At 42.9% G+C, this 12,398-nt stretch overlaps 1 protein-coding gene across 4 annotated transcripts in view; it reads left to right on the top strand.

Annotated features, from left to right (window-relative positions):
• diaph3 (diaphanous-related formin 3) overlaps window positions 1–12,398 on the top strand; it is a 326,290-nt gene that overhangs the window by 252,726 nt on the left and 61,166 nt on the right. For 3 of the 4 annotated variants that reach the window (XM_066647628.1, XM_066647626.1, XM_066647625.1), the window contains one exon: window positions 2,127–2,180. The exons of the other annotated variant lie outside the window; for it this stretch is intronic. In XM_066647628.1, the coding sequence (XP_066503725.1) occupies window positions 2,127–2,180 (54 nt within the window). The remainder of the gene's footprint in view (window positions 1–2,126; window positions 2,181–12,398) is intronic. 4 annotated transcript variants of the gene reach the window in all.

Here is a 12,398-nt window from a genome sequence, read left to right as displayed (position 1 = left end):
ACACACACTCCCTTCACGTCTCATTCATTTAGATGCACTCCCTCCCTCTTCCCTCTTTCCTCAGTAATCCCTTTTTGAAGAATACACTTCTGTCTGCCCCCTCACGTCATGCCAGGATTCATACACTGACCTCTGCTTCCAAACTCGCAGTCTGTATGTATAATATCATACCGTTATAGCCTGTGTGGAGCCCCAGGGGCAGCCCACTAAGGTAATGGGGGACCTGGGGGACAAGGTGCTGTCTGCCCCCGCCCTGTTATGACTGGCTGTCTGGCTCAGATCTTCATGATGGCTGGCTGATGTCATAGCGGGTTACAAAGCCCAGTGCCTCCAGTAGGACCTGGTCTGATCGCACTGACGCCAGTCTGAGTCGATACGGCCCTTCTTTACGACGTGGACGCTCAGGGAGACACACAAACACACACTCTCACACGACTACATTCACAAACACACAGCCAGGCGTGAACAAACTAAAAAAAAAAAATATCTGTATTCTGAGCTCTGACCTTGTTTCAGATCAACTCTGTGGGTCTGAAAGAATGTGGAACTACAGGGGTTGGACAATGAAAGTGAAACACCTGGTTTTAGACCACAGTAATTTAGTAGTGTGGTGCAGGGCCTCCTTTTGCGGCCGATACAGCGTCAGTTCGTCTCGGGAATGACATACACAAGTCCTGCACAGTGGTCAGAGGGATTTGAAGCCATTCTTCTTGCAGGATAGTGGCCAGGTCTCTACGTGATGCTGGTGGAGGAAAACGTTTCCTGACTCGCTCCTCCAAAACACCCCAAAGTGGCTCAATAATATTTAGATCTGGTGACTGTGCAGGCCATGGGAGATGTTCAACTTCACTTTCATGTTCATCAAACCAGTCTTTCACCAGTCTTGCTGTGTGTATTGGTGCATTGTCGTCCTGATACACGGCACCGCCTTCAGGACACAGTGTTTGAACCATTGGATGCACATGGTCTTACTGGTGCAGTGTGGAGTTAATGAGGATTGTCCACCAGGCTGCTCCAATTTAGCCATGAAACCTCCCACACTACAATGACAGGTGTTTCACTTTCATTGTCCAACCCCTGTATCAAACAGCTCATGCTCAGAAAAGGAAATACACCAAAGAGCAGACATTTTAAAAGTCAAACAAAGAACATGTGAATCACCCAAGTGCTAGATTTAATTTAATATGTTTGAGAAGAAAATGCGACCAGCTAGAGCTGGACGATGTGGCCGAAATTTATATCACGATATATTTCTTAATTTGGTCGATACGATAAAATTCCAATTATATCAATATGAACAATAAAAAAGACACAGAAAATCTGCCTAGCACTGAAAGCAACACAACATCACCATCAACCAAAAACCAAATGGCTCGGTCAGTATTAATATTTTTAAACTAACTGATGAAATGACCGTCGGTCAGTGACAGATGCTGTAAATAATGTTTAATGAAAACTTGAAAATGTGTTTCAAATTCATATCATTGTTATTGGAAGATGTTATATTGGGATTATATTGATATTGAATTATTGTCCAGCCTTTCAATCAACTTTGGTGAAACCTAGCTCCAATGTTTACCAGTGTTTGGTGCCATCCAGGTAAGACTCAATACTGTAATAAAGAAAGTCCGATTCTATAAACTGGGAGGATCTATAAACAAATCTGCATTTTCTCAACAGAAGCTTTTACTTAAAGGCCATTTTAACCAGAAATCAAATAAACGTAAGGTGGTCTCTGACTTTTACTCAGTACTGAACGACTCAGCTCAGGTGGATTACTTAATGGCCCAGCCTATATCAAAAGAGAAGACCAAAAAGTCTGAATCAACTCCCTACTGACAAAGCACAATCGCCTTATCACCTCGCTATGGACAGTGATCGGAATATACCTCACTGCAGTGTAAAGAAATCAAACCCCCGTGGTGACTGCATCCAGAATAATGACTGAACTATCAGACCGGAGCAATCACACAGCCTGGCTGAGCACCGAGGTGAAATCAGTGCCTTACAGAAGTTTACAATGCCTCTTTTCTCTCAGACGTTATGTTATCAAATGCTGTGTGTGCGCACGAATGTGTGTCTTTCTCAGCCTTGCACTCATACCTTATCTGTCTGGTGTTCCACAGATGAATCGCCACAAACGGTCAGCCAAAGGCCAGTTCTGAAAGACTGCAACCACGGTAAATAGAAGAGCGAAAAGAAATTGTTTCTCTCTCCCTCTCTCTCTCTCTCCTGTGTGCTTGGCTCACACTCGCTGCTCGTGATTATTGTTCCTCCTGTGAATCTAACCTCCGAGTCTTGTTCATTAACTCTGTGCTTAGTCTTTTCCATCTCCGGCACTGTAAAGGCGTTATGAGCTTGGCCTCATTCTTCAGCCACCGAGATCTGTAGGAAATGGAGATTGATCAAGCTGCTTCTCTAATCTTTTCCAAACTTAGTAACACCACCCGTGATTTTGATGCATAGCCACTCATTAAGCCGGTTAAGAATCTGGCACCTGGTATGTTGCATGATCATGAAATCCATTATACGTTGCGCATTATGCGTTTAGGAGAGGGTGGGCAACATGAGAAATATGCATTTCAGCGTTATGTATTAGGATATTTAGATTTTTGTGCTCCGTGTGGTTGGGAACAGACACAATCCAGCAGCAAAACTGGAGTTGGCACGTAATAAAAAGGCTGTGAAAAACTGAGTATTTATTCTTAATTCTGTGTTTACAAGAATAAAACTATTTGAAGAAAGCAGAGGAAAAATACAAACAAGTGGTAAATAATAATAAAAAAAAAAAAAGAGAGATAATAGCATAATGGGCTGACATCCAGTCAGCTGCTGTGTGGTTATTCTACACTAGTTCTTCTTGTTTACAGGCTCTTTTTAATTAGTCTGAATTTGTCTTTTTTTATGGTGCATGCGGTTGTTCTGAGTGTATTGATGACACTCATGTTATACTCAGAGCAATGCATTCTGAAGTTATTAACACAGCACTAGCAACGTATTGTCATATTGCCCCTTTATTTAAAAGGGCATTCCAGCTTAAAGACAGGGTTAATTAAATACACTGTTAGCGTTTCCCTGAAAACAATTCATTTCATTAGACTCCAGGCTCTAGGGTCGGGGACTAATGTCCTGAAAGCCACATTCACACACACTGTCAAGCTCAAGCTTCCTCAACACACTTAGTTTAGTTTTTGTAGCGACTATTCATCAGAATGAGCTGATGTTTTCTTTATATCTCTTCCTACCAAAGTTATGAAATGTCCTGCAGGATTAGTTGATTGTATCCATACTGAGGACTTACAAGGTCCTTGCTTCAGTCATTGATTAAAAAGCATTGGACGTCAAGAAGCCAAGCTGAGGTAATGCCATGACTCCGCTAACTTTAGATTTAAACTTGGCTCTTCGTTTGCTGAGATTTTTCTCTTAAAGGAATAATCAGAAAGTGACGGGAAGTTTAGATTATAATTATTTAGTTTAATAGTTTTTGCTTGACGACAGGAATGCCCCTTTACGTTCTCCTAACCGTCATGGCATTCTCAGACACGCTGTCTGAGAATAGTTAGAAATAAGCTTTGCTAGGCGTTTAGAATCTTCTAAAAATACATCTTCACTTAAGGCTTCATGTGTGGTTATGTGTCACCGTTTAATAGCTTAAACAGGGCTGTGGTCCACGGCTGCCTGCATGTCGCTGCTTTTCTGCTTCCTCTTTCTTCACGACGCGTCTCCTGTGTGTTTCCAGCCTATCGCGTGGCTCCCAGCGCTGCGAGCCTGTCTGGCCGTGATTGGCTCTGTGGTGTGGGTGTTTGAGCTTTTACTGAGCGGGGATTGTTGCTTATGTGCATGCATTAGCTCTTGTGACAACTGAGTGTTAATGTGCTCGGGAGCTGCCCACGGAGACTCGCTGATCACCCACCTGTCAGAATGACACTTCACAAGCAGCCTGCCTGCTACGGTGGAGTTTCACTGGCCTGGGAGCGGTGGGAGCAGGGAGTGTGGGGGTGACGGGGATAGGTTCACTGAAGAACCTCACAGTCATGCTTTAGAGACTCTGAATGGCTTTGATCTGTGCTCTCGTCCCTGTGGGACATGACGTTGGTAGGTAGCATACGGTCGTCTGAATGGGCGAACTTCACGGTAAGAGCTTAATCTCCAGGGGTTTTTATAATTTGTGAACGCATGCTTGTTACAGGTGGCGAAAGCTTGTTTCTTTGACATATGACAGTCTGCTTCTCCCGAGCCTTTGTGGAGACTTGCTAACTGCTGAATATCTTCATGAGACCTCTCTGCTTATGAAGATATTGAAATACTAATGAGTGTAAATTCAATTTCCCAATATTATGTATGGTAGGGGCAGGAATACAGTGCATCATCAGCACATGATAAACAACAGCGTCTGCCTTGTCAAGGTTGCGCATAATCGTTATTGAGGCACTTAAAAAATTAAGCTGTAACCTTATTAGCCTGTTATTGCTTTTAATAGGAGCCTGTGCAGCTGGTAGAGTGAGCATACATGAATACAATTACAGAGCGTTCTCCTCCCACTCTCCACCCATGGCACTGATAATGTCTCTCTCTCTCTCTCTCTCTCTCTCTCTCTACCCCCCACCGCTCCCCCCTTTTCTTAAATTAGATTGGGGCAAAGGAAGACAGAATGAGCCGAAATGGAGAGAAAATTAAATACATGAAGGAAATTAAGCTAGTGATTTAGATGGAGGATAGAGGGAAACAGAAAGAAGGCGCGTGTCCTGATGCAATCCATCAGTGGCCTCGTACTCCCCTCACGTGCCCCGTCGGCAAAAAGAAAGGAAGGGCACGTTGCATTGTGGGAAGGCTCGTGCCGACGGCGCCTCGGAGACCCGTGGTCCTCTGAGGACGCGAGCGTCTCTGCCCTTGTCTTCGTGCACTCGGTGCGGGCGGCTGACTAATTGAGCCCAAGGCTTTGCCGTGTCAGCTAGGCCCCGGCTTCAGCAGGCCCTAACTCAGGCCTGGCTAATTAGCTCTCATCTCACACCAGGCCGCTGTCCCATTCATCTTCATTTCACTCTGCCATCTGCTTTTTAAATAAAAACTACACACACACACTCAGCAGACTCAGCCCCCTGGCCCGGTCCCCTCAGTGCCCTACCTCGCGGCCTATACTTAATTACTTGTTATTTGCACAGTGCCATGTGATGAGTCTGTGCTTATCTCTGGAGATGTGTGGCAGGTATCAGGGAATACGTGTGTGTTGCTGTAGGGAGAATATCCACGTTTTTACACATGCGTTGGGACTGTTACTCAACTACATTCATGCTCAGTTTTTAAAAAGCAATGATTAAACTTTACCTTCTCAGTGAATAGGCAGTGATGAGGTGGCAGTGTGTCCTGATTGTAATGAATATCTCCAAAATAGTAACTTTACAGGAGAAGGGAACACCTTCTAAACTGTTAAATGGAAGTTATTGTAAAAAAGATGTTTTTGGAGCTTTTCTTTTGGTCCATTCATCATTATTTTTTTAATATCTTTAATTTCACTTAATTGCTGCTGAAGTGGATCAGTCCTATGCCATATTTTATAACAAATGTCATTATTGCAGTAAATTTGAACAAACCCTTGAGTGTGTTGCCTGCACATTCCTTAATCGTTGTGCTGTACGAGAATCTATGAGATGTTAGTATTTAGGCTGCTCGTTAATGTGGTTGTATGTGATTATGAGTTTGGGTGTGTACAGCGTGTATATTAATTATTTAACTCTTGATTTGTCTATTACTATCAGTATTAAGGGATTAGCTGTAGAGTCAGCGAGGGACTGGGCAACTAATGGAACAGGTGTGTGATGAAGTTTGTCAGCAGCTTTCTCTCTCTCTCCCTCTCTTTCTCTCTACTCTCTCATCTCCCTTTCTACTTTCTCAACCTCTCTATCACTTTCTCTTTCTCTCTCACTGTCTTTTCCTCTCTCTCTTCCTCTCTTCTCTCTCTCTCTCTCTCATTCTCTTTCTCTCTTCTCTCTCCCTCTCTCTCTCTTCTCTCTCCCTCTCTCACTGTTTCTTCCTCTCTCATGCTCTTCCTCTTTTTCTCTTCTCTCTCCCTCTCTTTCTACTCTCTCTCAACCTCTCTATCACTCTTTCTCTCTCATGCTCTTCCTCTTTCTCTCTTCTCTCTCCGTCTCTTCCTCTCTTTACTCTCTCTCTCTCTTATTCTTTCTCACTCTCTCCTCTCTTTCTCTCTTCCTCTCTCTTTCAATGTCTCTCCCTCTCTCTCTCTACTCTCTCTTATTCGCTCTCTCTCTTTACTCTCTCTTCTCTCCCTCTCTTTCCTCTTTCCTCTCTCTGTGTCTCTCCCTCTCTCTCTTTTTACTCTCTCTCTTATGCTCTCTCTTTACTCCCTCTCTTCTCCCCCCCCTCTCTCTCTACTGTAAATACCCCTTTGTAATTGATCTCCTGGGTTTTGGCGTTTCACACTCCAGCGGAGCAGCAAAGAGAATTAAAACAGAAACATCTGCACAAGGAGAGACTGTAATCAAGTACAAAAAAAGCTGCTTCGGTGGTCAGCTCTATGTAGAACCATTAGGGCAGTGGGAGCCGGCTCCAACTGTGGTGTGTAGGAGTGTGTTTGTGGATGGTGTAGCGTCACTGTGTAAAGCTTCAGCGGCAGGTTGATGACTTTGTGTGGAACTGGACGCCACTGAGGTGCTTTAGGGAATGCAGAGGTCATTTTACTGTGTGTAGTTTCACCAGTCCAGGGACGGATGGTCAGCTTAAGACTCCAGTGTTTAAAGTCCATGAATGAGAGCGCGTAATGCTAAGGTGCTAGGTTCATCTACTGAAGCCTCTCAGTGGATTTTGTTTCCCTCTCCTCAGGCAAGCAGTGTTTCTAAAAGCCTAGTTAAAATAAATATATAATTAAAAACACTTTATATAAAAAGGAATACCTCGTTTTCCCTTCACCACGCGTAGTTCATGAGCCAAACAAATTTAGCTTCTTTTGCACTGGTACTATGATGATTATACTGCTTCGAAATAATGGGAAAAGCCTTGATTGGAGGACAGTGGGTCAGGAATTAGAGGGAAAAACTTTGAGTACGTTAGCAACCAGTGTTTCAAAGCAGTCTCCATTTTTGTTATAAGCAAAGGAACAAAGCAAGTTGTAGTTAATTTAGTGTTTGTAGCTTTTACATTACATTGAGACACAGATTGACCTGCATTTCTTTATTGACTTGGTTTAGGACCCTCTTGTGCCCCCCCCCCCCCCCCTCTCTCTCGACTCTCTCTCTCTCTCTCAAACTAAGCCTCGGGCAACACTTAAGGCAGCTAAGTGTGACTGAAATGCTGTCTTTTTTCTGTGGGAGACAGGGGGCTTTATGACTTGAATGACCGGGGTTATGATAAGACCAGAGAGAGGGAGGGGGAGAGAACGTTGGTGTCAGAAAGGGAGAGTGAGAGAGAGCAAGCGATGCGGCTCTAAAAGGGATTGGGCTTCAAGAATGATGGAGTGATTGTATTTGACCACATGGAGAGCTCTGAATCCACAAGATTGGCTCAAAATCCTGAGTCGTGGCTCTCCAGACTGTTCCGCCTTTTTTCCTGCTTTTCTACAGGTGCCTTTACTGCCACAGTCACAGAAGCGAGAAGCAAATGCCAAGAGAGGAGGCCCTTCCTCCATTTCACAGGGACCTTAGGCACGATTTTCTTTCAAATAAACAGCCTCACAATGATCATTTCTTGTATGATTTTCAATTAGATTCTGATATTAAATGGAACTACTCTCTGCCTCGAGGCATTAGACTGTGTTTTGGAACATTGTAGTGAGGGTTTGATGGCATTGGGCTGTATTAGATATCACGTACCTATTCAAAATAAACACACACTCGTCCTAAAAGTATCGGATGGGTTTTTTATAATCCTCAGATCCACACTTGGCATTGGGCAGTACTGACCTTAATCTCATGTGCAGCCGCTCCAGTGTTTTCCCGCCTGCTACAGGTGCCCTTAAGGCTGAGTGAGAAAGCTGTTCCCCTTTTTCACTAAGCCATTAGACACAATCCCCCACTTAATAGCCAACCTCACGACGATCATGTAACGTATATTTTTGAATTAGAGCTTGAAATTGATTTGCAGCCGGCCGGGAAAAGGTCAGCGAGCACTTGGTAAATTAAACCCGTGGAATGTTCGCTGCCGGACGAGTGAAAGAGCTCGGAGCGCGACTAAAGGTTTTATGAACGGGTTTGATGGACACATGCCACGACGTGCTCCGTTCCTACTGGGAATCTTTGGCCTAATCTGAAATGCTCCATTAAACCTCTTCTACAGGACATTGAAGCAGAAACTGAGTTAATAGACATTTGATTCTAAAAAATGTATGATTTATGACTGCATCAGCATTCAGCTTTCCAGGGGTCATGTGCAAGTATTTCTGTAGAACAGTGCCGTTCTCGCTAACGTATTCGGAATAAAATGTTGTAACCGCAGAATTATTTTCCATTTATAAGTGGTGCAAACTTTTTAAGTCCATATTCAGTATTTATTTTAGCTGACAATGTGAGAAAAGCTGAATAATATTCAGAACAACAGCCCCATCGCCCCACGCCCCACCCGTCCTGTGACGCAGCGGTGCGGTTGGTCAGCGGTGTGTCGGTGATATGGCTCTTTCCTGTTAAAGCAGGGGGTTTATGGCCACGTCGAGCGATAAATTGTACCATTTCCTCTGAGGAAGTCAGTTGTCTGAAAGCAGGCCTCCTCTGGATCTGGCATTTACTGCACATCGTATGTCTTGCGAACAGTTTTTGATAAAGTTCATAGGATGTGATTCTCAGATTGGACGCTTGTCTCGTGTTCCTGGCTCTGACAGATTAATTTATATTGTGAAGTTGGCATTGTGGCGGAAATGAGCTTTAGTTGAAAGTTTTTCGGAATCAACTTCTCTTCGTCCTGAGGCGACCTCTGATATTAGAGTCAGCGAGGGGCTTGTCTCAGACTGTGAGAGAGAGGGGAGGTGAAATATGAACTTTTCCCAATATGTTACAGTGTCAAAGTAATTGCCCTGCCTGTTTTAATAGGCTTTAAGAAACAGTGGTGCTTGGAGACCGACTCAGGCCGGAGTGCAGAACCAAAGTTACGCTGTTCCACTGGGGCTGCCAGGATGTACTGAGCTTTATGGAAGAAAAAATAATATATTTTTATATACAATATCGTGTGTGGGTGGTTAATAAATAATGGTACGGCTAAAGATAAGATGCTAAACCCTTGTAAACAATGAATATTCCGTTTGTCCGTTCAGAGCTTCTACACGTTAGCAGTGAAATATCGTAACGCAGTAAAATAATTATTAATATTGTCATTAATTTCACTCTTAGGAACTGCATGTGACACAGCAGTGGGGTTCGGACAGAAACCAGGAGGGTGTGTCAAACACAAGGCGGCTCTTCCAGTGAAACAAATTACCCCCAGAAACTTGACAAGGCATTGTTCCTTCCTGCGCGATACGCACGTCCAATCAGAGCGGCTTCATTCATTTTGACACTGTAGCACATCCAGACATCATCTTAGGACTCAAACTCGCGGTGGCTGAACTTGTCAAGATGATCCTTCTTTTATTCTCCCTTTTTTAGGGGCATTTATGATTTGTTTCTGAGCGTGATTAATGAGAACGAATGGAGCATTTGTGAGTTTCTCTAATGTTCCAGTCGTCGTAGAGGCTTTATTAGAGATTACCATCAAGGATGGAGGACCCAGCCTCATTTTTCCTCCTTTTCCTGCAGAAATGACAGAAGCAGAGAAAAGAGAAAGCAATAGTTAATCACTGCCTCTCAGAGAGCGAGAGAGAGAAAGGAGAGAGGGGAGAGCTGTTCTCTCTTCCGTCCGCTCTCTAATTGATGCTACATGTCATTGTTCTAAAAGTTGGACTGTCAAAACTCTTGATTTATTGGTATTTTAGGGCCATACATCATCTGCACATCACATACGGGCCTTGTGCATTTCATTAGGGTGAGCGATTAATCCAAGAAGTGCCTGCAAAGGAGAACTGACTGAACGCACACTTACACTAACACTACACTAACTGCAAACAAACTCTAAGGACTCTGGGCATAGCTTATTTATCCTTGTGGCTGTAGAGATCTGGAGCTTTGCACTGAAACACAACTGCTATTGGGACTTTCCTGTGAGCATTTGATTGCATTCAGCCACAAGAACATCAGTGATTCGTCCCCCACCCCTTTTTTTTTAATCTTTAAAATAAGAATCAGTGACAGTTTTTTCTTTTGGTCAGCCAGGCCCTAATTTATGTTACTGTAAGTTTGTGTGGATGTGAGACAGGGTGTGTGTGTGGTCGTCTGTTCTTGTGTTGGGATGTTGTAAGCAGTAAGGGAGATGTTTCTCACACGGTGGTGATGAGCTAATTAAAGCTAGCACAGCAGAGGTGTTGAATATTAATGCACATCCATGGACGTTTGTGTGTGTTTGAGAAAGAGAGACTGCTAATGAAGGGGTGTGTGTGTGAGAGAAAGAGAGAGAGCGCTCTCGTGGGTCAGTGCCGATGGTGTGTGGGGTATATTTAAGCCACACGGGTGTGTTCACTGGGAGCAGGTTAATTATTAAACATGCTGACATGCCGTGGAGCCGGACACAGGGCTCTGTGCATATTTTATTCCACGCTGCAAGTTCACCAAGGCTTATATTTTATACACTACGTCCAGACGTTTGTAGAAACCTCTTATGAATATTGAGTTCAGCCGAGGTGCAATTGGTGAAGTTCACAAGGCTTCGGCTTTAAAACGAGATGCTTTGAAGATGCTGTACATGAGGCTACGCTCATCATACCCAGTGAAAAATGTGGACTAGAAGGGGTTAACACATCCCCAGCTGATGGGACTGTGTCCTCCTCTACTGATGCAACTGTGCAACTGAACTGCTTTTAATTCAGAGGTCATTTTCAGCAGTGCTTATCCACGGTCACATGACCTTGCGATGGTTTAGTGCCATCAAATCCTCACAGAAATGCCGCGGTGTGGATTGTGGTATTCCCAATAAAAGGCCATATCCCCTCCATGCTAGGACGAGTCTGAGGGTGTGCTCAGTTTACAGAAGAAGTGCAGCAGAGCGGTCAGTTGCAAGTCTTGTGAGAGTGGGCTGCTCATTAAGACCTCTACTCTGCTTTTATCTCCTGGGTTCGTGAGTGGACGTTCCTGAGGAAGAAGTGAGGCTGCTGCTCAAGCATCATTCGCCTCGTTATTATCACTACTCTGTCAGAGAGGAAGAGGATGAAGCCTTTGACCCCCGAACACTGTTCAGCTGTTTGTGAAACAAGGAGCAGCTCCAGCCCTGTCCCTGTTTATGTTTAAAGGATGATTCAGCAGAGGTAAAGGAAAAAGTAGAATGTGAGGGTCTCCAAAAATATGTAGTGAGAGGTTCTGTAATAATCACTGGGGTTGTAGTAGTAGTAAGGGATGGAGGTAGATGCAGGAGGCTTTATTACAATAACTTAAAGGAAACTAGACAGAGGGACACTAAACACAAGGGCTAAACTATGAACAGGGCTAAACACTAAACATTTAACAAAGCAAAACACTAACCATTAAACAACGCTTAACACTAAACATTAAACAAGGACTAAACAGAACTAAGGGGCTAAATGCTAAACACTAAACATTTAACAAAGCTAAACACTAAACACAGCTAAATACTAAACATTTAACAAAGCTATACACTAAACACAGCTAAATACTAAACATTTAACAAAGCTATACACTAAACACAGCTAAATACTAAACATTTAACAAAGCTATACACTAAACACAGCTAAATACTAAACATTTAACAAAGCTAAACACTAACCATTAAACAACGCTAAACACTAAACATTAAACAAGGACTAAACAGAACTAAGGGGCTAAATGCTAAACACTAAACATTTAACAAAGCTAAACACTAAACACAGCTAAATACTAAACATTTAACAAAGCTATACACTAAACACAGCTAAACACTAACCATTAAACAACGCTAAACACTAAACATTAAACAAGGACTAAACAGAACTAAGGGGCTAAATGCTAAACACTAAACATTTAACAAAGCTAAACACTAAACACAGCTAAATACTAAACATTTAACAAAGCTATACACTAAACACAGCTAAATACTAAACATTTAACACAGCTATACACTAAACACAGCTAAATACTAAACATTTAACAAAGCTATACACTAAACACAGCTAAATACTAAACATTTAACAAAGCTATACACTAAACACAGCTAAATACTAAACATTTAACAAAGCTATACACTAAACACAGCTAAATACTAAACATTTAACAAAGCTATACACTAAACACAGCTAAATACTAAACATTTAACAAAGCTATACACTAAACACAGCTAAATACTAAACATTTAACAAAGCTATACACTAAACATTT

The sequence above is a fragment of the Hoplias malabaricus genome, chromosome 16, assembly GCF_029633855.1.
Source record: "Hoplias malabaricus isolate fHopMal1 chromosome 16, fHopMal1.hap1, whole genome shotgun sequence".
In the NCBI taxonomy this organism is placed as follows: domain Eukaryota; kingdom Metazoa; phylum Chordata; class Actinopteri; order Characiformes; family Erythrinidae; genus Hoplias; species Hoplias malabaricus.
Note: the sequence above shows the minus strand (reverse complement) of the source record. Positions and strands in the feature narration are given on the sequence as shown.